Below are 25,401 nucleotides of genomic sequence, written 5' to 3' on the forward strand. Positions count from 1 at the left end.
AAACTCTTGGCCCTCTCTCCCGCCCCCCTCTTTTTTTTTTTTTTTAAAGATTTATTTATTAAAAAAAAATTTAGTGTGTATGGATGTTTTGCCAACATGTATGTATGTGCACTATGTGCATGCCTGGTGCCTTTGGAGACCAAAATAGGGTGTTAGATTCTCTGGAACTGGAGTTACTGTTGTGAGCCACTATGTGGGTGCTAGGAACTGAACCCAGGTCTTCTGTAAGAGCAGCATTTGCTTTTAACCACTGAGTAATCTCCAGCCCCTCACCTTCAATTTTTAGCACTGATTGGCCTAGAACTTGCTATGTAGACAAGGTCAGCTTGCCTGTTCTGCTTCTGGAGTACTGGGATTTTTTTTTTTCTTTTGAGGTCTTCCTGTGTTGCCTAGGCTAGCCTTAAACCCCCCACCCCATAGGTGCATGCCATTCCATGTTGCAGAAGCAGTGGGGTCTTTTTGGTTGTTTTTTTCTCCCCTCTGATATAAAGAAACAAGTTTGTTAGTTGCAAAAAACTGGAAATGTGAAAATAATGTGACTTACTATTGTTGAACTGAAAATTAGAAAAAAAGTCATTATAAAGTTCCTGGTTTTGGGTTGGTGAGATGGCTCAGGGGGTTAAAAGTGTTTTCTGTCAAACCTGATGACCTGAGTGTGATTCTTGGGATCTATATGGTGGAAGGAGAGAACCAGCTCCCACAAGTCCTCTGACCTTCATGTGGGTGTCATGGCATTAACGTGCATGCACATGTACACACAATATATTAAAAATTTTTTTAAAAAGTTTCACGTTCTGATTAAGCAAAGGCTTAATACAATTCTGCTGTAAATACTTAAATCGTATGAAGACATAGCAACACTTAATACTTTTCACCAGTTTTGTCTTCACCCCAAATTCTCTTCCAGACTCAACAATATAAAGAAAATGGGATATATGTTTTTTATCCCCATAGTCAGCCTGTTGGCTCTCTTTACTTCTCACCTGCCCATCCAGCCCACCTACTGTCACTGAGCTATGACGGCACTTTACGGTGTGGGGACTTTTCCAGTGCTGTTTTTGAAGAGGTAAATGTTAATGTGTTTACAATCTGACATCAGATGATATCCTGGATTCTTTATTAAATGTCACATGAGTGATTATTTTATCAGTCAGATTGAGAGAAATGTGGTACAGGTTAGGGACTAAGTTCAAGCTTCAGACCAATTATTACTAGTTGTGTCATCTTTATAAGTAAGTACACCCATGTCATGCAATGCCCACAGAGGCCAGAATAGGGCATTGTATCTCCAGAACTGGAGTTACAGATTGTTGTTAGCTGTAATGTGGGTGATGGGAACTAAACTCAGGTCCTCTGCAAGAGCAGCCAGTGCTATTAACTGCTGAGCCATCTCTCTAGCCCCCACAAACAAGTTTTATTTAAATAATGTTACTTTTCTGTTTTTAGGCTTAAGCCTTGTACATAGTCATTTGAGGAAAAATACTGGGATATTATATTTATGTTCATAGACATTCATCATGTAATATATACTTGAAACATTTAGTCTGTACCATAACACATAAGCACATAAGCTACAAAATGTGGTTAATCACTCCATAGTCTTCCAGCTAAGAGCTAAGATTTCATTTCAACAACTTCTCTTCCTCTCCCCTTCCTCCTCCTCTTCCTCTTCTTCCTCTCCTTCCTCTCCTCCCTCCTCTTCTTCCTCCTCCTCTTTCTTCATTGTTGTCATCTTCATCATCTTCGTCTTCATCTTTGTCTTTTTGAGACAGGGTTTCCCTATAGCCACAGGGCCTAGAACTTACTATGTAGACCAGAAACTGCTTCTACTTCTTGAGTGCTGGGATTAAAGGCATGTGCCATCACACCTGGCTATTACTTTTTTTTTTGTCTTTTTGAGACAGGGTCTCCCTGTAGCCCCAGCTGGCCTGGAACTCACTATGTAGACCAGGCTGGGCTTGAACTCACAGAGATCCACCTGCCTCTGCCTCCCGAGTGCTGGGATTAAAGGCGTGCATGAGCACGCCCGCCTGCTAATTACTTTTTTGATGCTAGAGATTGAACCCAGTGCCAATGACTATGTTAGACAAGTGATCTACCGCTGATATCCCAAATTTATTAAAAAAAATTTATTTAGAAAGTCTCATATATCCTAGCCAGTCTCTATTTCCCTATGTATCCAAGGATAATCTTAAATTTCTGGTTCTCCTGCCTCCTTCCCCTGAATGCTGTGATTGTATAGATGTGCATCATGATGCCTGGTTTATGCAATGCTTGGGATGGAGCTCAGGGATTTGGTCATCTCAGGCAAACACTGCCAATTGAATTAATGTCCCACTCCCACTACCTCCCATCCCCCCACCCCCCAGCCCAGTTTTAACACATGATGTTTGTGAAGAGATTAGTTTAGTTGTTTGGATCTGTTGAAGTTAGAATTGACAGTAGATATTCATGGTCATGTGTACTCTGGAAAGAAACAGATACCCAAGGAGGTTTATTTGGAATATCTTGGGCTCAGTTTGTGAACATCTTTTGAGGATAAGGCCTTTTCCTGTACTATTTAGCCCATGCTAGTCAGATTAAGTTTATTCCTCTCTGAGAATAGCTGAAGTGTGGGGGTTTAGCTCGGTGGTATAGTGCTTGCCTAAAAGCAGCTCTGTGTTCAATCTCCAACACTGTAAAAAAGAGGAGGAGGAGGAGGAAGAAGAGGAAGAAGAGAAATAGTTGTGTGGAGTTTTTCTAATCCATTTAGCCTCTGGTGGGACAGAGACTTTGGATCCTATTGCTTATAGTTTACCACTAAAATATCTACTATTTAATAGTATCATCTGAGGGAAACTTTTAAAATACCAATTATAATTTTTTTGAGACTTAGAATGGTTTAGACAAATGAAACTTTTTTGAGAGGTCCTTAGTGAAAGAGCAACTTGTAGGAACTAGGGGGATGGCTCAGTGGTAAAATACTAGGACTCGAGTTTGAATTCCTAGCACCCACCCAACTTGTGTGGCTAGTACTTTTGCCAGCTGAGCTGTCTCCTCAGCCTCAGTGTCTTTAAGCTTACTGTATTTATATCCCTAGGTATATAGAAATGAAAGAAGTAGCTTTTCCTCCTTTGACTTCTTGACAGAAGATGGTTCCACTTTACTAGTGGGACACTGGGATGGACATTTGTCACTGGTCGATAGACGAACACCTGGAAATTCTTATGAGAATATTTTTAATTCTTCTATGAAAAAAATAAGAACTGTTCACGTCCACCCCATGCTCAGACAGTATTTCATCACTGCAGGATTGAGGTATGCCTTTATTTTCTTCTTACAGTTTTTTGGTTGTTCCACTTGGTACCCCGCCTGGCATGAAACTCACCTTGTAGGCCAAGCTGGTTTGATCCTCCTGCCTCAGCTTTCCAAGGGCTGGGATTATAAGTGTGTGCCAACATGCCCAGATTGAGGTATGTTCTTCCAAAAATTTTATAGTTGAGTTCTTTTCATGTCATGGATATATGGTTTAATTTGGTTTCTCAGACTTTTGTGATACACAAAGGCCAAATTTTCATTCCCACACAGATAGGAATTTTAATGAGGAATTGTTTCAGATTTAATAAATAGTGAAACTATTGAAAGAATGCACATTATTTTCCTTGGTATTATATGCATTTACTTCTTTTATAAGAAGAAACTTTTAAATTGTAATAGAGGAGCTGGAGACATGGCTCAGCAGTTAAAAGCACTGACCACTCCTGGCAGAAGACCAGGGTTCAGTTCCCAGCACCCAGCTAACAGCTATCTGTAACTCTAGTTCCAGGAAATTGAACACTCTTTTCTGACTTCTGCTGGCATTGCATGACACAGGTGCATTTACATACATGCAGACAATACACTCATACACATAAAATAAAAATAATAAAATACTTAAAAATGTTTTTGCATGTAGCAAGTATGAGAGTCTACCTTGTGTTTGGCCGTTTCATAGGCTCACTGCATGCACTGACAATTTCTTCCTCATTGCAGGGATGTTCACATTTATGATGCCAGACACTTGAATTCCAGGGGAAGCCAGCCTTTGATTTCTTTGACTGAACATACAAAGAGCATTGCTTCAGCCTATTTTTCACCTGTTACTGGTAACAGAGTGGTCACCACATGTGCTGACTGTAAGCTGAGGTAAACTAAGACAGAAAGGTGGTTTTAGGAGAATCTAAATTTAGAGTCTGCAGCTACTTTGTCAGTTAACTAAATATTTTGTTTACTACTGTTCCTACTGAATCACTAGTGTTGCTGTTTTGTAGTCAGATCTAGGGTCCTAAAAACCAGTTGCCTAAACTTAATGGCATCTCAGCAGTTTTGGGATTCTGGGGAGTTCTTGAGATTGGAAAAGATTATAGCTATTCTGGGGAGTTGATGGTCAAGATTTCATTTCAGTAGTGAAGGAGCCCTGAAATCCCAGTAGTGTCTGGGAAAGGAGATAATTTGAAGAAGAATCTCTCTCCTTCTTTCTCCCCCTCCCCCTTCCCTACCTCTTTTTCTATCCCTCCCCTCTTTTTTTCCCCCTTTCTCCCCCCTACTTCTTTGAGACAGGGTCTCATTGTGTATCCCAGGTTGGTCTTGAACTTGTGATCCTCCTGTCTCAGCCAATCTAGTGCTGGATTGTAGGGATGTACCAGGTGGGAGAAGCCCTTTGGGGAAAGTGGAGTTTACCCTAAAAGTAAATTGAATGGAAGTTGCTAGGCTGCTGACTTCAAGCAGAAAACAGCAAAAATTAGGCTTCTGCACAAACTAGTTGGTATGAGTCTAAGGCTTAAGCTTTGGTATCTTTCTGTAGCTACTTCCTAAACACTGATTTAAAAATCAGTTGTACTGGGGTTGGGGATTTAGCTCAGTGGTAGAGCGCTTGCTAGGCAAGCCCTGGGTTCGATCCTCAGTTCTGAAAAAAAAAAAAGACAAAAATCAGTTGTATTAAAAATCAGAAAATGCTGTCAATTTGAAAAGATGTGGAGAAGCCTGCAGTCCTGATTTTTTGCAATTGATGCAGGGGGAATCCCTTGAGACCAGCTGGTCAGCATAGCAAGACTCATATATCTCTAGGGAAAAAGAAATATGTGAAGACTGTTACTGCAACTACAGGGGAAAATGATTTTGTTCTCTAGAAGAGTGCCTGATTTTGTTTAGAATTGCCAGGTTTTTTTTTTTTTTTTGAGAATTGGAATTCATTCATTCAATGAAAACCTACTGAATGTATACTGTAACTCTGGTTCTTGATGCACCTAATTTCTACTTGAACTCATGTGTGGGCAAATACATGGTCTGTGGGTGTGGCAGGTGTCTACTTAGTTTCTAACAAAGTCTGTGAGCAATACTAGGAGATGAAGTAAGAGTTTTTCATGAGGGAATGGCAGCCTTGTATACCCTTTCCACTCAGGTAGCTTCCTATCTTAAGAATACCTATTTATTACATTTTACTCACTTATACTCTATAGTGTGTGCTTACTACATTAACCATTAGTAATTTAATTTCCTAGTAATCCAACTAGGTAAGAAGCTGTAGTGCCAAGAGGTTGCACTGGATCACCTAGGCACAGGAGAAAGGGAGGCAGTGATGAGGTTGGTTTCCTTCTATGGTGGTACCAGTAGAGGTTTTTGGACTTTTCTACTTGTGTGCTTACCAGTCTTAGTCTCTTCAGCATCTTGGAAATGACACTCTCAGGCTATCAGTGGAAGAGTCAGAAGGAAATTGCTTTCGTACATGAGTGAACTTTAGATCTTTTGTGCATTTTTATACCATAGCCCTTATGTATATCACATATTGTTAACTTAAATACAGTTTTAGATGCCAGATTATCACTTTAGGATGTGCATATTAAGCTAATGTGGTGGTGCCTGACCATAATCCCTGCACTCAGGAGGCTGAGGCACGATTGCTGGTTCTAGGCCAGCCTAGCATATATAGTGAGATATTGTTCCAAAAGTATAAAATTGAGCCGAGCGAGGTGGTGCATGCCTTTAATCCCAGCACTCAAGAGGCAAAAGCAGGCAGATCTCTGTGAGTTCAAGGCCAGCCTGGTCTACATGGTGAATTCCAGGCCAGCTGGGGCTATAGGGAGACCCTGTCTCAAAGAAGAACAGAGAAACAAAAAAGCTCCCAACCAAACAAAAAAGCACAAAATTTAGAGCAACAGTGTTTAAATATGTCCACACTAAGCTATAATATGGACTGGATTTTTAAATATTCCTTGTAACTTTTTGTAGGAATTACTTTTATAAAATGGACAGAATCTAGACTAATGACTTTTAATTAGCCTTACAACTAAAAAACGGCTGCAAACAAACTCAGTGAGCCATGTGCTCTTATAACCTGGGCACCTAACCTTGATACCTGGGAACCTCAGTTTGCTGCCCCACCCAAAGATAGTGAACAAAAGTAGGTGTGCTTGAGAATTAACAACTCAAAGTGCTGAAAGGTAGTGCATCTTCATTGAAAACATTGAAGACTGAGAAGAATGTTTGACATTGTGTATATAAGATGTTTCAGGCCTAGTAACAAAAGGGCAAAATTGTCTAAGAAAATGGTAGACCCAAGCTTGTGGTTCCTCAGAATTGATGCTGTAGAAACAGATTTGATTAAAGTATGATGAAGTACTCAGCAGCACACTTCCAGGAGACATCTGGGGGAATGGGTACCCTCTGAGTTTGTGCCCACTTTTGTAACTAAAGAGTCAGGTTGTTTATTCAGGTAAACTAATGTGGCATGGTAATGCCACACCTTTTGTTAAAGATGGCATCTGAGGTTAGAAACTGATTCATCACATAACAATTATATTTCTTACTATGAGCCCATGACTATCTTTTTTTTTTTTTGAGACAGGGTTTCCTGTAGCCACAGCTGGCCTGGAACTTGCTATGAAGACCAGGCTGGCCTCAAACTCAGAGATCTGCCTGCCTCTCCCTCCTAAGTGTTGGGATTAAAGGTGTGTGCCACCATGCCTGGCAAGCTAATCATCTTAAACATACTAATAATTGTTTCAGAAAAAACTGGAGGATGAATTATAGACTTTGTAACTGTGTTCTCAATCTTTATTTTGCAGAGTCTTTGACAGCAGTTGTATATCCTCCCAGATTCCTCTCCTCACTACCATCAGGTAGGACTCCATATACCAAATAACCTGGGTCCCTGATTGCTATGGATAGTAGCAGTATTTGGAAGGCATATGTTAGGCAAGCTTGTCAAGGGGAGATAGTGGTCCTAGTTTCTCTACTGTCTTGTGTCAGTGCCCCAGCTTTCTAGTATCTGTGCAGATGAGCTCTTGCTTTCAGGTTTTCAGTATCTGTAAAGATGTTCAATCTCTTTTAGCCAGTACCTGTTCTCTGCAGGTAAAGGGCTTTTTTGGTTAAGATTAATGATGTCATTGTGACGCGAGAAACCCTGGCTACTTGTTAATAAGGTTGTTGGGAGCTCAAATTGTGTCTGTTTATTCTGGGCTTAGGTGTCTTCCCTACTTTTCTATTTCCTGTTTTTGATTGCCCTCTTGAATCTGCTGCCTTGAATATGTTTTATATATAAAACTTTACTCCAAGCCATACCTTTAATCTCAGCCTCAGGAGCCAGAGGCAGGTAGATATCTGTGAGGTTGTAGCCCATCTGGTCTACATGGTAAATTCTAGGCCAGCTGGGGATATAGGGAGACCCTGTCTCAAAAAGACCAAAACCAGAATATCCCCGCCCCCCAAAAAAACCCAGCAACAAAAAACCTGAGCAATTGCAAATAAATAATTTAGTGATATCCCTCAAAGTTCTAGAAAAACAGGCAAAAAAGTAATAAAGCTTAGGGCAGAAATTCAAGAAATAAAGACATAGAACAATGCATAGAATCGAAGAGTTGTTTTTTTTAAAAAAAAGATGAGCAAGATTGATAAACTGCTAGTCAAAATAAGACCCAAATTAATAAAATTGAAGCTGAAAAGGGAGTTTTCTTAATAGATTCCAAATAAGTCCAAAAGATCATTAGGGAATACTTTGAAAACCTGTATTTCAAAGGGTTAGAAAACTTAGAAGAAATGCATGAAATTCTAAATGCATATGGCCTTCCAAAATTAAAGTCAGAAGACATAACAATTACATAGATTCATAACAAGCAGTGAGATTGAAACAGTAATTAAAAGTCTTCCCACAAAGAAAAGCTCAGAACTATAGGGATTCACAGCTGAATTCTACCAACTCTTTTGTTTTGTGTTGAGACATGGTCTCCTTATAGCTGCAACTCTACAGGATATCATTATCTAGACCAGGCTGGCTACCGTCACAGAGATCTATCTGCCTCTGCCTCCTGAGGCTGAGATTAAAGGTGTGTGCCACCACACCTGGCCTTGGTTTATCTTCTCTTTTTTTATTAATTTAAAAATTTAAGTTTTATTTTTAGGTGTAGAAGTATTTTGCTCATATATATATATGTGTATATATATGTGTATATATGTGTATATATATATATATATATATATATACACACACATATACCTGGTGTGTTGTATAATGCTCAAGGAGGCCAGAAGAGGGTGACAGAGCTGCCATGTGGGTGCTAGGAACAGAATCCAGGTCCTTTGCAAAAGCAGCATGTCCTCTTAAACACTGAGCCCACTCTCCAGCCCACTAATACATTAATTAAAAACTATGCATATTAATGCTTCGCCTGTATGTATGTTTACCTATTTATGCAATGCCCACTAAGGCCAGAAGAGGGCTTCAGATCTCCTGGAACTGGACTTAGAGTTGTTAGCCACCATGTAGGTGCTGGGAACTGAACCCTGGTCCTTTGAACCCTCTGAGCACCCACATGGCAGCTCACAACCGTCAGCATACATGTGGTCTACATATATACACTCAAGCACACACATTTATACATTAAAAAAAAACCTGAAGAAATCTTTAAAAATTGGGGCTGGAGATGACTCAGCAGTTAAGAGCACTAACTACTCTTCCAGAGGACCCAGGTTCAGTTCCCAGCACCCAATGTCAGCTAACAGCTGTCTGTAGCTCCAGTTCCAGGGGATCCAACACTACCTTCTGACCTCCTCAGGCATTGCATGACATGGGTGCACTTAACTACATGTGGGAAATACACTCATGCACATAAAAATGATAAAATAGTTTAAAAAATTATTTTGTTTATTTTGTGTGTATATGTGTGCATGTGTGTATATGATGTGTGTGTTAAGGTGCATCTTCACATGTGTGAAGGTTAGGAGGTTAGAGAACAACTTTCAGTAGTTGGTTCTCTCCTTCTACCATTGGTTCTGGAGCCAGGCTTGCTCTGTTGGAGCTTTTGCCCACTGAGTCATCTTGATGGCCTGCATTGCGATACTAATTTCTTTTTCTGATAATAACGCTGAGCTTTTTAGGGGTAGGCCACTGGCCTAAAATCTCTTGATTCTTGGTCCTCTTTTTTTTTTTTTTTTTTTTTTTTTTTTTTGAGACAGGATGTCTCTGTAGCCCCAATTGGCCTAAAACTCTCTTCATATACCAGGCTGGACTTGAATTCACAGAGATCTGCCTGCCTCTGCCTCCTGAGTGCTGGAATTAAAGGCATGGGCTACCATGCTCATCTTGATCCTTTTTAAAAACAGTATAGAACAGTTCACAAAAAACTAAAGACACAAAAACTATAAATAAGTATAATCCTCCCCCTCTTTTATTGTTGAGACAGGGTCTCAATATGTGGCCCTAGCTGGCTTGGAACTCACTATGTAGGCCAGGCTAGCCTGGAACTCACAGAGGTCCTCCTCTCTCTGCCTTCTGAGTGCTGGGTTAAAGGTATGGGCTACCATACCCAGTGAATTTGACCATTTTTTGGTTGTTGAAGTTTTCAAATGCCAAAACACACATACATATATATTTGATTTTATGTAGCGTGTGTGTGTGCGTGCGTGTACGTGCGTATGTTTACATGTGCCTTGGCACCTATGTAGAGGTCAGAGAACAACTTTTGAGAGTCAGTTCTCTCCTTCCATTGTAGGTCCAGGGGATTGAATTCAGGTTGTCAGACTTGCATAGCAATCACGTTTACACACTTAGCCATCTCACTGCTGAGTGCCTTGTATGTTTTGATATTATCATTGTCAGATTGTAGATATGTTCTCCCATTCTGTAGGGTCTCTTCATTCTGTTGTCTGCTGATTATTTACTTTGTTGTGAAGACTTTTCGGTTGGTAATCTTATTTGTTCATTTTTTTATTTTGATATCTAACACTTAACTGTATCATGTCTGAAATCAGGAAGTATGAGGTCCCTATTTTTTCTTTTTCCCCAAGATGATTTTTGGTTGTTTGAGCTTCAATATGAAATTTAAGGTTTTTGTTTCTGTTTCTGCAAAAAAGAAAAAAAAAAATCATTGGGATTTCACTGAATTTGTAGATTCCTTTGGGTAGCATGGATATTTTAGCATTATTAAATCTTTTTTTATTCATTTTTATTATGTGCTAAAATAATTTTACTTTTGGCACATGTGCATATCTATAAATGTATTTTGGTAATACGTTAAAATTCTGGTAAATACATACTGCCTTATAAACTTAGGACTCTGAACATCTTGAAACTTATTAAAATGATGTCTTTGGATCTATTAAGTATTTCATAAGACCTTAAAATGCTAATAGTTTCTATAAAACAACATTCATTAGAGTCGTAAGATAAAGATTTTATCAAGCTATAAATTTTTTGGGGGTGTGTGTGTCTTTTTGAGTCAGGGTCTCCCTGTAGCCCCAGCTAACCTGGAACTCAGTATGGCAACTAGACTGGCCCCAATCTCATAGAAATTCACCTGCATCTGCCTCCAAGTACTGGGATTAAAGGCATGTGTCACTAAGCCTGGCAAGCTATAAAATTTAATGTTATATACGTAGATTTTGATAAGGATTCCCTTCTAAAACTGGTTCTAAATCAATATATACTGATTACAATTTTATTTTATCTGCATAATAACCATGGCTAAAATAAAAATCAGATATTGTGGCCAGGTGTGGTGATGTACACCTAGCATTATTATCAAATCTTAAGTCATAAACACAGGATGTCTATCTTTGCTCTCTTTTTTTGTGTGTGCACGTGTGTTCGTGCGCGCGTGAGTGCAGGTGTGTGCACACCCGTGCTTATATGCTTGGAGGCCAGAGAGGTGATGTCAGGTGTCTTCCTCTATTGTCCTCCACCTTATTTTTATTTTTTCAGAAGATTTATTTTATTTTGTGTGTATGAACAAGTATGTGAGTGTACCAGAGTGTGTGTGTGTGTGTGTGTGTGTGTGTGTGTGTGTGTGTGTGTGTTACTGGCGGTTAAACCCAGGATCTTCTAGATTCCTTAGAACTGGAGTTATGGACAATTGTCTGTTACCATGTGGATGCTAGGAACCAAACCTGGGTCCTCTGCAAGAGCAGCCAGTGCTCTTAACTGCTGAGCCATCTCTCCAGCCTCTACATTATTTAAAAAAAATTATTTATTTTTATTTTATGTGTAGGAGTGTTTTGCCTGCATGTATGTAAGTGCACCCATGCATGCAATGTCCATGGTGGCCAGAAGAAGGAGTCAGATCTCCTGGAACTGTGTTACAGATGGTTGTTAGCCACTATGTGAGTGCTGGGAACTGAACCTAGGTTCTCTTAAAGAGCAGCCAATGCTCTTAACCACTGAGCCATTTCTCCAGCCTCCCATTATTTTTATTTTAAATTATGAGTATATGTGAGTGTGAGTGTGTGTGTGCATGCGCGCGCATGCATGTGAGCAGAGTGCCTACACAGGTCAGAAATAGGTGTTAGATGCCCTGAAGCTGGAGCTACTGGCAGTGATGAGTTGCCTTACCTTAGTGCGGGTCCTCTGCAAGAGCACTACACACTCTTAACCACTGAACCATTTCTCCAAACCCTGCCCCCTCCATTAGGTAGAGGTTTTTTGTTTGTTTCTTTATGTGTAGCATCTTCTGTTTTGTTTTTACAAGCAAGATCATGTCATCTGCATACAGATAATTACTTTTATTTTCTGTTGAATTGCTTTGGCTTTGATGTCTGATACTGTGTTGAATAGATGTGATGAGAGGACATCCTCACCTTGTTCTTGATCTTAGAAGAAAAACTTACAGTCTCTATTTTTTTTTGAGACAGGGTTTCCCTGTAGCCCCAGCTGTCCTGGAACTCATTACGTAAACTAGGCTGGCCTTGAACTCAGAAATCCACCTGCCTCTGCTTCCCAAGTGCTGGTACCACAGGCATGCGCCACCACGCCCAGCTTCTATTATTTTTTATTTATTTTTTTGGTCTTTTTGAGACAGGTCTCCCAGTAGCCTCAGATGGCCTAGAACTCACTATGTAGACCAGGCTACATAGAGATCCACCTGCCTCTGCCTCCCGAGTGCTGGGATTAAAGGTGTGTACTGTGGGCTTTTCATATATGGCCTTCATTGTGCTGAGATAGTCTCCTGTGCCTAGATTGTTGAGTGCTTTTACCATAAAGTTTATTAAATTTTGTCAAATGGTTTTACAGTATTAGTTGTGCTGTTCATGTGCTTCTTGTCCTTCATTTTGTTAACATGATGTTCTATATTGATTGCTTTTGTTCTGGTGAACCATCCTTGCTACTGGGTTTTGGTGTATAATCTTTTACTGTGCTGTTGAGTTTGGTTTGTTAATATTTTTCTGAGGATTTTTTTTAAGGCAGTGGTTTCATTATCCTGGGCTGACCTGGAATTTGGCTTTGTAGCCAAGGAAGACTCTGAACATAAAGAGAATTTTTTTTTTGATTGATTTATTTTTATTTTATGTGTATGAGTGTTTTGCCTGCATGCAAGTAAATGCACCCATGTATGCAATGACCATGGAGGCCAGAAGAGGGTGTCAGATTCCCTGGAACTGTGTTATGGACTGTTGTTGGCCACCCTGTGAATGCCAGGGCCTCTGCAAGAACAGCCAGTGCTCTTAATTGCTGACCTTGACCTCTTTTTTATAGAAAATATTTTGTTATTTTTATTTTATGTTTATGAGTATATTGCCTGCATGTATAAAATGCACCCATGCTGTGCAATGCTTGCAGAGGTAAGAAGCTGGCATCAATCCCCTGGAACAAGAGTTTTAGATGGTTGTTAGCTGCCATGTGGGTGCTGGGAACTGAATCCTGGTCCTCTGCAAGAGCAGCCAGTGCTCTTAACCTCAGCATTTTTTCAGCCCCCTGACCTTGAACTCTTGACCCTCCTGCCTCTACCTTCCTAGTGCTGGGATCACAGGTATGTGCTACCATCACCATTTTGGCAGTACAGGAGAGTATCTGGAGAGTACAAGAAAGTACCCAGGGCTTTGTGTGTGCTAGGCAAGCACTCTGCCAGTTGAATCACATCTCCAGCCCTTGGTGAGGCGTGTTCTGTCAGTTTTCATTAGGAAGCTGGGTATTGAGGTGCATACCTATAGTCCCAGCATTTAGGAGGATGAGGCAGGAGGATTGACACAACTTCAAGGTTGAATTGGGCTACATGGTAAGTTCCAGACTACAGAGTGAGATCTTGTCTAAAAACAAAACGAAAATGAAAACTAACATTATAGAAACTTCTTCCCAAATCAATATACCTCTCTCTCTCTGTCTCCCCGCCCCCCTGCCGTCTCCTTACTATTTATAAGATGCATTTATATTTTTTATTTCTTCAGGGTAAGTCTTGGCAGGTTGTACTTCTAGGAATTTGTTTCTTCTAGCTTATTCAGTTTGTTTGAAGATAATTGTTCATAGTATTTTCTTAAAATCATTTTTCTTGTGCATATGTATGTGTGGTATGCATGCATTTATGTATATTCGTGTGTGTGGGTTTGTGCGTGTGAGTGTAGGCCAGAGGTTGATGTCAGGTGTCTGCCTTGGTCACTTTCCACTTTGTTGAGGCGGGTCTCTCAGTGGAATCTTAAGCTCACTGATCTGGCTAGTCCGGCAAGCTAGCTTGCTGCTCCTGGGGTCCTGTCTCTACCTGAGTGCTGAGATCACAGGCTAGTCACCATGCCTGTCTGGCATTTGTGTGGGTGCTAGAGATCTGATCTGGTCCTCACACTTGTGCAATAAGCACCATCACTTGAGCGGTTCCCAAGTCCCCAAATTTGTAGCATCATTTTGTTTCTGTAGCATCAGTTGTAATGGTGTACTTTGACTTGACTTTAGTTCAAATTTTCTTTCTTATTCTAGCTAATGGTTTGTCAGTTTTGATCTTTTCAGAAAATACACCTTCACTTGATTTTTGTTTCTATTCTGAATTTTATTGGTGTCTGTGTTAATCTTTTTTTTTAAAACTTATTTATTTATTTATTTATTATTTAATTTATTTATTGGTCTTTTTGAGACAGGGTCTCCCTGTAGCCCCAGCTGTCCTGAAACTCACTATGTAGATCAAGCGGCCTTGAACTCAGAGATCTGCCTGCCTCTGTCTCTGAGTGCTGAGATTAAAGGCGTGTGCCACCATGCCCAGCTGAAACTTTATTTTTATTTTATATGTATGAGTGTCATACCTGCATGCATGTAGGTGCACCTATGTTGTGCAGTGCCTGTAGAGCCAGAAGAGGGTGTTGGATTCGCTGGAACTGGAGTTATGGGTGATTGTTAGTCACCATATGGATGCTGGGATTTGAACCCAGGTCTTCTGCAAGAGCATTCAGTGCTCTTAACCACTGAGCCATGTCACTAGCTCTGGGTTAATCTTTTAAAAAACATTTTGTGTGTATGTGTGTGTCTGTACACATGTGCAATGGTGCATGTGGACGTCAGAAGACAACTTGTGGGAGTAGGTTATCTCCTACTACGTGGGTCCTGAGGCTCAAACTCAGGTTCTCAGGCCTTTATCCACAGAGCCATCTCACTGGCCTCTTGCTAACTTTTGGCAGCATTTCTTGCTTTTCAAGTTCTTTAGGTTAGAGTTAGGCATTTTCTTTTCTTTTTTCTTTTTTCCCTCTTTCTAGTCTCAAGTGGTTGAAGGTGGCTTCTAACTTAGTATGTAGCTGAGATTGGCCTTGAAATTCTCATCCTACTTCCTCCACCTCCTGAGAGCTGGGATGACAGGTGTGTGCTGCCTTGCCCAGCCAGAGCTAGGTTACTGGTCTGAGATCTTAGTGTAAGCATTGCCCATATAGACCTTACTTTAGTGTTGCTTCCAGGGCCTCCCATAAGCTCTGCATGCTGAGTTTTCATCGTCATTGGTCTCCAGATGTTTTTCTGGTTCTTGTGACTTTCTCTGAGCTTTAAATGTACTTTTGATTTAAAATTTGTATGTAATGTAAAATGGTCTCAGGTTTGGTTATCAGGAGAATACAAATAGGGGAACTGGTTAGGGTTAGTAAGAAATGATCTAGATTATAGAGTTCTTATTTTTAGTGCTGCTTCTCTTCTGATGTGCTTAGGAAAAAAAGCTTCCTTGTTCATTGAATTATTTATGAACAATGAGCAAGAAATGATATCATTTTAGGGCTTTAGAGCTGGGGATGTAGCTCAGTTGGTAGAGAGTACCTGCCTAGCATGCATGAAGCCCTCAGTTCGATTCCCAGCACTGCATAAATTGTGGAGGTGCTGTATACCTGATAGATATTGTTTCTCCACTGAATTTCTGTTTCTACCTTCTGCACAATACTACCTTGACTTATTTAACACTTCAAAAAATGTTTTTTTCCTCTTACTAGGCACAACACTATCACTGGGAGATGGCTAACAAGGTTCCAAGCTGTGTGGGATCCTAAACAAGAAGATTGCTTCATAGTTGGCAGCATGGCCCATCCACGGCGGGTAGATGTCTTCCACGAGACAGGAAAGAATGTGCATTCTTTTTTTGGAGAGTGTCTAATGTCTGTGTGTTCCCTCAATGTTATGCATCCTACTCGGTATATTCTGGCTGGAGGTAATTCCAGTGGGAGGTTACATGTGTTTATGAATTAAGAAAGTTGCTGAGTTTCTGGGGTAGGTTTACCTATTTGTTCAAATTGTTCTCCGGCTTAAGGAACCTGGTGATTCACTTAGCTGAGTGTGTCTGTTCAGTAATCTGTTAAATTTAGCCAGTTTAAGATTGCTTGATTAGTAAGAGTAATGTAGAACGTCTGTTCATAAGGGAGAAACTTGGAGGCTGTTTTGGAGGATGAGGAAGGAATTGAAGCAGAGGCTGGGATGCATTCAGCACTTTTTGTTTGTTTTGAGACAAGATTATATGGAGCCCAAGTTGGCCTCAAACTCACTATGTAGCCAAGAATAACCTTGAACTCCTGAGCCTCCTGCTCTACCTCCCAAGTGCTGGGATTTCAGGTATGTATCGCTGTACTTCAGCGTCTTTTAGCACCTTTTAAATAAAATTATTTTTACTTTTTATTTACGTGTGTGTGTGTGTGTGTGTGTGTGTGTGTGTGTGTGTGCTGGGGGAGTGTATGCATGTGGGTACAGTACATGTGGATGCCAGGAGAGGGTGCTGGAACCTCTGGAGATGAGAGAGAGAGAGAGACCCAAGGAGGCCAGAGAGAGAGAGCAAGTGCCCAAGGAGACCAGAAGAGGATGTCAGATCCCCTGGAGCTGGAGTTACAGGCAGTTTATAGTCAACCTGATGTGGGTGCTGGAACTGAATTGGGGTTCTCTGGAAGAGTAGAAAGTATTCCTTTTTTTTTTTTTTGTCTTTTTGAGACAGCGTCTCCCTGTAGCCTCAGCTGACCTGGAACTCATTATATAGACCAAACTGGCCTTGAACTTAAAGATACCCGCCCATCTCTGCCTCCTAAGTGGGGTACATGTGTAACTACACCTGGCTTATAAAGTGTTTTTAACCACTGAGCTACCCTCCAGTCCCCTTACCACTTTTATTCAGACTGTATGTTGAGAAAACCGTGTTTGTTTATTTTATTTTTTTGGTAGAGTCTCACTATGTAGCCCTGGCTAGCCTGGAATTGGCTATGTAGACCAGGCTGGCCTCACAGAGATCTGTTTCTGGAGTGCTGGGATTAAAGGCATGAGTCGCCATACCCAGTGAGAAATTCTAACATTAGTTATAAAGCTTTGAATGATCAGTATTAGTTTTTGGTGACATACTGATTTTGCTGTGATAGTGATATACAGATCTGTGGTTTATTTTGTTGTGTGGGGTCAGTATTTCTCACACTGGAATAGGTCCTGAAGGTCATCTAAGTCTATTGTAAGAGGCCAGGTATGGTGGCACATGCTTGTTATTTTAGCACTTGAAAGGTATGGAAGATCCAGAGTTCAAGGTGAGCCTTACTACATAGTAAGTTTAAGGCCAACCTGGGCTCCAACCTGTTCTACTTTTCCTTGCCCCCAAATTAATAAAGCACAGAACAGCCAGACAATGGTGGTGCACGCCTTTAATTCCAGCACTCAGGAGACAGAGGCAGGTGGATCTCTATGAGATCCAGGACAGCTTGGTGTATGTATGGAGTTCCAGACCAGGGGCTACAGGGAGACCCTGTCTCCGAATGCATAATGTATAATTAGAATGTTGTTTTTATAACATTTAGTTTCAGATGCATTTGTTTATATATATTCTGATATATTTTTTATTGGAAGTTAAAGCTACTGCTCTAGAGTGTGCCAGACACCCTTATCTGTTCCTGTTCAGTGAGTACATTCATTCTGATTTACATATTATAAAATGTAATCACATTTGATATTTCTTTCTGAAACTATTTTCTTTTCACAAGTTATGGAAAGTTCAGTGTCCCTGTTATGGAAATCAGTGGCTGGTGTTACAGGTGACATGTATCCAAGCTTTTCCATTGTTGTTCATTGCCAAAGTATTACTGAAAGACTTGTCAACAGCTTAGGCAGTATGTTTGAATTGTAAGAAGAAACACTCTCAAAATTGTATGTTACAGAAATAAAGTGATGATATTTTCCTTAAAGAATAATTTATTTCTGAGTAATTTTCCTCTTTTTAAACAATATTTTTATTAATTGAGAATTTCATACAATGTGTTTTGATCATATTCGCCTCTTCTCCCCCACCTCCTCCTGGGTCCATCCCTACCTCCCTATACACCCAACTTCATCTCCTCTTTCTTTTTTAAGGCCCATCCAGACCAATTTGTGTTCCCCAAGTGCTGAGTAATTTTCTTCATAATTAAGATCTAAGTGTTTTGAGGTTTGGTTTATTAATAGATTATGTATATTCATAAGAAAGTGAGAGTTCTGAGTTTTCTAGATGATACAGAGGGACTGTAAGTATGATGGAAACACTCATTTATGAAGCAGTAAAGCTAAGTGAATGTGAGCTTTGTTCAGAAAACAGGAAAGGCAGGCTTTGGGCTTACTTTTCCTGTTCTGTACCAGTTAATCTCAAAGATCATAGACCAGTTCATTCTATGGAAATTACTCCTTTGAAGATACTGAAAACAACTCCCAATCAAGTTAGTACTGTGGCTTGAGCTTTGGGTTCTTTTTGAGACAGGGTCTCCCTGTAGCCCCAGCTGTCCTGGAACTTGCTATGTAGACCAGGCTGGCCTTGAACTCACAAAGACCTGCCTGCCTCTGCCTCCCAAGTGCTGGGATTAAAGGCATGCGCCACCACGCCAGGCTGGAGCAGGTTCTTGATGCTTCTCACTTGATTTCTCTTGCCCTGTGGCTTCACAAATTGCTGTTTTTAACCCTCTTTCACTTAATGCAGTTAGGTATTCCTGAGGCAATGCAGGAAGAGAAGAGGAGCTGGGATTGGCTCCTTGGTGATAAACTTTATAATGGGGGTAGTTGTAAACTGAGATAGTAATGAAGGGAAGTTGCTCCTTTAGGACAGTCTTAAATTGGAATCTGTAGTGAAGCACTTCTAGAGACTCACAGCAATGTGGTTCTTTCTTTTTTTTTTTTTTTTTTTTTTGAAACAGGATCTCCCTGTAGTCCCAGCTGGCCTGGAACTCACTATGTAGACCACACTGGCGTGGATCACAAGAGATCCTTTTGCCTCTGCCTCCCAAATGTAGGGAGCGCCTGGCTAGCTGTATGGTTCTTAATTATTCATGTTATTATGATGGCCCCTTCTGTTTGGGATAAACTTTGACGTAAGTTTGGCTTGTTGTGTCTCCTAAGTACATAAAGTGCAGAATTCCACTGTGGAATTGTTGTCTTTAAGGTGCCCAGCTTTTTATTACATGACTTTATGAAGGAACAGGCCTCATTTTTGGTGGACAGAGACTTGGGCAGACTAGGAATGAACACAAATGATTAAGAATGAATGGAAACTCGGTTACTTAAGTTCTGTATTTGTATTCTGACCTTTGACCTTACTTTCATAGAAGAGTTTTTGTAAAAGGAGTTCTCTAGCTGCATAGGCAATTCTTGGGCTGCAAATCCATGTATTTAAATCCTCAGCCAGTAAAGTTCTATCAAGTAACTTTGGGAAAAGCTCTTAACCATCTTGGTTTTCATTAGAAAAACATGGTGCAAGGGCTGGAGAGATGGCTTAGCAGTTAAGAGCACTTACTGTTTTTGTAGAGGACCTGAGAACAATTCCCACCACTCACATGGCAACTCACAACCACCTGTAACTCCAGCTCCAAGGGATCTAACATGCTCTTCTGATCTCCATGGGCACCTGTGCATACATGCACATCCACAAATAAATAATAAACCTTTAATAAAAAACAACAAAACATGGTGCAAATCACCTCTAAAATTATTTTACATTGGGTACAGAGAAATAGTTCAGTGGTTAAGGGGACTGGCTATTCTTGCAGAGGACCCGGGTTCAGTTCCTAGTATCCACATGGCAGCTAACAACCACCTGTAACTCCAGTTCCAGAGGATTGGACACTCTTCTGGCCTCTGGGCATTACATGCACTTAGTGCTGGGGGTTCGAACCAGTGACCCCTGCACAGTGATGATTGGGGATGAGTAAGTGTGCCGTTCGCCAGCCCATGCTGCCCCCAGTACCGGGGACACTCAGATACAATGGGGAGCCTAGTCAAGCAGGGACTCATTTATTGCAGGTGTTACAGAGCTTATAAAGGCACCTGGAAATCCCCCCCCCAGGGTGTATCTTAAGGGTGGTCATGCACTGATCATGCACTCCTCAGCAGTGTGGAAGTATCCTTCAGACTTTTAAAACAAGTCAGGACACACCCCAGTAACTTCCTCTGACCTCTGCAAGGTGGGGCCTTTAGGTCCTCACACTTAGTGCAGGCAAATAGTGCAGGCAAAATACACATAAACTAAAAATATATAAATAAATTATTTCACATTAATAGCATCGCAGTTTCTAACTATTTGTTTTGGTCTGGGACAATGATAAACATAAGGAAAATGTGGTTTGATATGACTCTGTGGCCAGTAATCAGTCATGTAAATCCTCCTGTGCTCTTTGATCTGTGTTGGTAACTTTTGATAGAGACTAGTTACAAGTTAAAAACAAAAAAAGAAATCCACTCTTTTAAGGTATTTAAATATTTATTTAAGTTTAAAAATAATCTTCATGGCACCAATGATTTTATGCTAACTACATACTGCATATGTAGAAAAAGATACATTGCTTTGAAGGAAAACATAAAGAGTTTTTGGCACACAAAAAGTTAACTATATATTTCTTAATGAAGCTAAGAATTTCACATTTGTAGGTAGTTTACCCCTACTGCTTAAAGATGCAGTACACTATTCTTTGATGCGGTTAAAGGTTTTAATGGTTCTTTAATGAATAGTTTTATGGCGTCGGCGAAGGGTTGGAGTACACCTAGTAAGTTATTTCCTCTGAAAGGTAACATGATGCAAATCATTGCTTTTTCTACAGTAAGATAAAATAAGTTTGAGAGGAAATGAGAGACACACAGTTAAAACCAGATTGAAAACTTGAATATTTTTAAACTATGGGGAAATACTGAAAAACACTAGTTACCAATAAAAGGGAGTTGTTATTCAAGGATTATTTGAGAACCAAATTGAAGGAAACTTTTCTGTCCATATTTTCTGGGATAAGCCTCAGAAAAAAAAACAACCTTAAGGTTTCAGTTCATATGTTGGAAATGGTATAGACTACTGCATTGTTAGAACTCTAGACACGAGAAACACACCAGGCAATGGCAGACGGCCTGTCTCTAGTGTGGCTATGAAAGGTCAGAGGTGAGGCTACCACTCACTGCATAGACACCGTGTTCTACAAACTGAGGTAGGAGCACTACACTAAAAGGTAATCTGCTATGTTGCATAAGACGGTAGAGATCCCGGTTTCCTGACAGCCATTTCACCTCTGGGAATACCGTCACATTAGTCCTGTGCTAAATGAAGCCTTTGTTATGCAGTTGGCAAGTGGCAGTGGCTAGTTGGTTTTAAGTGATCCCTAATCTTTACTAGGATCTCCCTCAGTTTGTCCTGTCATGTGGTAATTATATTTTTGATTCTGCCCAAATTATTGCTGGTATGGAAATGCTTAGGTAGGCCTGCATCCATTCTTAGAGTTACCGTAGTTGAATGTCCCAGTACTTGACCTTGCACATCTTCACATCAGACGACATGTCTCTGCTGGTTGGTTGTTGGAGCACCCGGTAAAGCCCCCATTGGGAAATGGTCTTGGGTCTCTCATAAGTGACAGGAATTGGAGCTGATCCTCTTTTACTAACATATCAGTAAGTTGTATTGCCTAGATCAGAGTTTGCTTATTATGGACTGTTGGCCAATTTCAGTGTACTTAACTTTTAAGGATTTTTTTTTGGAGGGGGAGGCAGGGGCTTGAGACAGGTCTCATGCATCATAGGATGGCTTTGAACGCACTGTATAGTTGAGGATGACTTTGAACTTCCAATCCTCCTGCCTTCACCTCCTGAGTGCTGGGACTATAGGCATGTGCTACCACACTTGGTTTTATGCAGTGCTGGGGATCAAATCCAGGGCCTCATGCATGCAAGGCTAGTACTCTACTGATAGAGCTATATCCCAACGCTATCCTGTCAGATTCTGTAGTTTTCTTGGAACAGACAGCCATGTTCTTTCATGCATGCATTATCTGTGGGGTGCTGTGATGGCAGAGTATGGGCAACAAAACCAAAATAATAAATGACAAATTACTGCCTGGCACTTCAGGAGAAGTTTGACCTCTGGTCTAGATAGTAAGGGCATCTTTCTTTAAATTATGTAAATGTCTTCGCTGCCATCCCAACTGGTTTTCCCATGGTTGCTTATATTCTGCACATGGGCATGGTTCTGCCACCTCAGGCAGCAGAACAGGACCCCAAATCTACCACGACTCAATCTGTTCTGCATTTGGGGCTCTTCAGCATCCTTGATGCAACTGCCCTACTACTGTCCCTGTCCTGGGAGTTTGCTCACTGACTGTCTTAACTATGTCCTTGGACCTCAGATGACTGAGAAATCTCTCCCTGAGATGAAAACAGTATTTTCTGTGTGATCGTTTTTAAGAAGTGCAGAGTCTGGGCCTAGGGACTCACACTCCCCTGGTGTACCTGTATATCTGTGAGCTGATGGCAGGTGTTTTTCAGAGGCAGAGGATGACCCTAGGGGCGGCATTTCTACAGCTAAGTGTTAGTCTCTGCCGTGTTCACCTTCTGTCTTCTGTAGGCATCTCTTAGAAATTCTGTTTAAATAAATCCTTTTCCCAGTCCCTTCCAAGGCTGTTTGTTGTTCTTGGAATTCTATTTCTCAGTGCTTTCCTGAGAGATCGTTTCATTCTTGCATCTTTTAGTTCATCAGGTTCTATTTTCTTAGTCCATAAAGTAAAAACAAAATATGAAGATATAAGAAAATGACATTTTGCTCTTAAAATAGAAATTGAAATAGTCTTTTTTGGAGGGGACACTCTGTACAAAATAAGCACTGCTCCCTGCATCTCATAGGCTCTCAGGTAACAGCACAGGTGTCTGTAACTGCATGGTCGGACATTGTGGACAGTAATCTGTGGTACTACTGCACTGACTGCATTAACATCCCCAAGCACTAGAAGAGTCTTGAGGTTCTTCAGAAAGAAACAAATCATTAAAACCTATAGTGATGCCCACTGGGCTCTAGTCTAAGGGGACAGACTTACCCCACCCCTGCAGCGGCTGCTGCTGTAGCCGTGGTCCCTTCAGATGCCCACTCTGCTCAGATTTAAGAAAACAAAAGGAAAAGAAAATCCAACTCAGACCATCAGAAGAAGCAATTTTTCTATTTAATCATTCTACATGGATGTTTACTTTTTAAAATGTTCTGTCTGGCAAGAAAATCTAAACAATCCTGTGAGCCACAGCCCTGGCCTGCCCTGTGAGGCTGCCATGATGAGTCTCCTGGAACCCAGGGACAACAGTAAGAAAGCTGTAGAGTACAGAGGACAACTCTTTAGACTTCGACTAGTGTCCTGTTGCTAGGTGACACTACTGCAATAATCAGTAATAGTAAAATAAGTTATTTTTATTTGAATACTTTCAAAATAATACACATCTATGAAAAATTAAAATTCAAACCCAAAAATTGTCCTGCATATCAAAGGATGAGAAACATAGAGTTGCTGAGCCTTTCTTGAAACAGCCTCTGAAGAACATGGGTTTTCCCTGTTTGTTTACAGGGCATGAACCTATATCCGTTTCTTCTTCTGGGAATCAACCCTCCTAGGCTGCAGTGGACTTTGAGTCATGAGAGGAGGACTTGTGTGTGCCGATGGTTCCGCGATGGGACTTGGTCCACCTGGCTAGTTATTGGGAGGAGTCATGCCTTCTCAGGTGTCAATGAGCAGGCTCACCACTGAGCGGATTTTGCAGGCAAACCATCGCCTGAGGGGACAAAAGTATTGATAGTGGAATTGTTCAAACTCAGGGGTCTGGCGGATATCTCGGAAAAAGGCAATGTCAAGGTCAGACTCAGTAAGGATGATCAGGAGGAGGAGCAAAACAAAGAGGAGTCCCATGGTCACAAGGAGCAAACGGAGGACACTTAAAACAAACTTATTCACCTGTTCTTCCTCTGGCCTGCTGTGCCCCTGACACAGGGCCCTCAGCTCTCCTCCGAGGGCCTCCACTTCTGCAACAGTTGGGGTGCTGGCCTCAGATTCCTTTTCCTCCTCGATGCTGCACGTGGCTCCATTGATCTGCCTGGAAAGTAGCATCAGCTCCAGGCTGTGCTCGGCCACGGGGGTGGGCAGCACACTATCTGCAGGGCTGTAGGCCTCGTCTGAAATCACAGCTACCCGCTCATTGCTGTCTGCCCGGCTGCTTCTCACGTGAGGCAAGAAAGTGTCCCCATGGGAAGAGGAACGTACAGGTGTGGAATGGGCACTGTCTCGCAGGGACTCAAGTCCTGGAAAGGCAGGAAGCACTAGGATAAGCTTTCTGGGTCTCAACATACTTTCTGTCCAACAGAATCCATTTGGTTTGTTTGGGTGCCGCTCCATACCCGCCATATTACCAGCACAATGGCTGGTTGACTCCCTTTTTTTTTGTTTTTTTGAGACAGGGTCTCCCTGTAGCCCCAGCTGTCCTGGAACTCACTATGTAGACCAAGATGGCCTTGAACTCACAGAGATCTGCCTGCCTCTGCCTCCTGAGTGCTGGGATTAAAGGCGTACGCCACCACGCCTGGCGGTTGACTCCATTTTTAACTATCAAGAACAGATTAAGAGACGTGCCAGCTGGCCATTTTAGAAGCGTGTATTTGCTTATTTATTTATTGTATGTGTGTGCATGTATATATCTTTCAACAGCTCCATGAGGCAGTGAGGATGAGTGGTTACAGAACTTGCTCTGAAATCTTATGGCTGGCTGTACACAGCAATGCTGAGGGTGCAATGCAAGCCTCTCTGTTTTATAATGCTGCTGATCTTGTAGATGAAACACAGGGAATGAACAACAGGCCTGGGTGGATTTGGTCCACAGCCTGCACCTGCCTCAGATTTGGGTCTGAACCACCCAAGAAACTTATGAAATAACTTGAAATCACTAGTCCTTGTCCATTGACCCAGAGCTCTTGATGTTTCTTAGATTCCCCTATATTACTTGGAATTTCTCCTTGGTGCCTCCTTTGGTACTTGTGACAGGAATGTTTTCTGGGTCATTGATAAAATAGAAACCTTGGGGGCTGGAGAGATGAATCAGTGGTTAAGAACACTCGCTGTTCTTCCAAAGGACCCAGGTTCAGTTCCCAATACATAGTGGCTAACTGCTGTTCTCAGCTCCAATTGCAGGGGATCTGATGCCCTCTTCTGACATCTGTGGGTATTGCATGACACAGGTGCATTTATATACATGCAGGCAATACACTCATACACTAAAATTTATAAAACTGAAAATAATAAAATCAAAACCCCAGAAACTTTAAGGCCCTGATTGTAGTATGCCCTTGGCTTGGCTCCTTTTCTAAATATGACTCTGCCCCCTTTTTCTGGAACCTCAGCACAGGCACTGGACACCCTCTTAAAGGCCTGTTCCCTCACAAGGACAACTCTGACAGCCAGAGCTCC

At 41.2% G+C, this 25,401-nt stretch overlaps 2 protein-coding genes across 5 annotated transcripts in view; one reads left to right on the forward strand and one right to left on the reverse strand.

The window, feature by feature from the left end:
• Positions 1–16,373, forward strand: part of Wdr76 (WD repeat domain 76) — a 41,115-nt gene extending 24,742 nt beyond the window's left edge. Inside the window, exons 9-13 of one of the 2 annotated variants that reach the window (XM_008849054.3) lie at positions 908–1,066; positions 3,080–3,297; positions 4,012–4,164; positions 7,083–7,136; positions 15,670–16,373. In XM_008849054.3, the coding sequence (XP_008847276.1) occupies positions 908–1,066; positions 3,080–3,297; positions 4,012–4,164; positions 7,083–7,136; positions 15,670–15,922 (837 nt within the window). In that variant the 3' untranslated portion in view covers positions 15,923–16,373. The remainder of the gene's footprint in view (positions 1–907; positions 1,067–3,079; positions 3,298–4,011; positions 4,165–7,082; positions 7,137–15,669) is intronic. The other variant, XM_029554033.1, reaches the window with a different exon arrangement.
• Positions 16,374–21,796: 5,423 nt separating this feature from the next.
• Frmd5 (FERM domain containing 5) overlaps positions 21,797–25,401 on the reverse strand; it is a 370,855-nt gene continuing 367,250 nt past the window's right edge. The window contains exons 14-15 of one of the 3 annotated variants that reach the window (XM_008849087.3): positions 23,899–24,242; positions 21,797–23,050 (exon numbers count right to left, since the gene is read on the reverse strand). In XM_008849087.3, coding sequence (XP_008847309.1) covers positions 22,976–23,050; positions 23,899–24,242 — 419 coding nt within the window. In that variant the 3' untranslated portion in view covers positions 21,797–22,975. Of the gene's footprint in view, positions 23,051–23,543; positions 24,243–25,401 lie in introns of those variants that run through there. The other 2 variants (XM_008849083.2, XM_008849074.3) reach the window with 2 other exon arrangements.

The sequence above is a fragment of the Nannospalax galili genome, unplaced genomic scaffold, assembly GCF_000622305.1.
Source record: "Nannospalax galili isolate Female #2095 unplaced genomic scaffold, S.galili_v1.0 scaffold732, whole genome shotgun sequence".
Classification (NCBI taxonomy): domain Eukaryota; kingdom Metazoa; phylum Chordata; class Mammalia; order Rodentia; family Spalacidae; genus Nannospalax; species Nannospalax galili.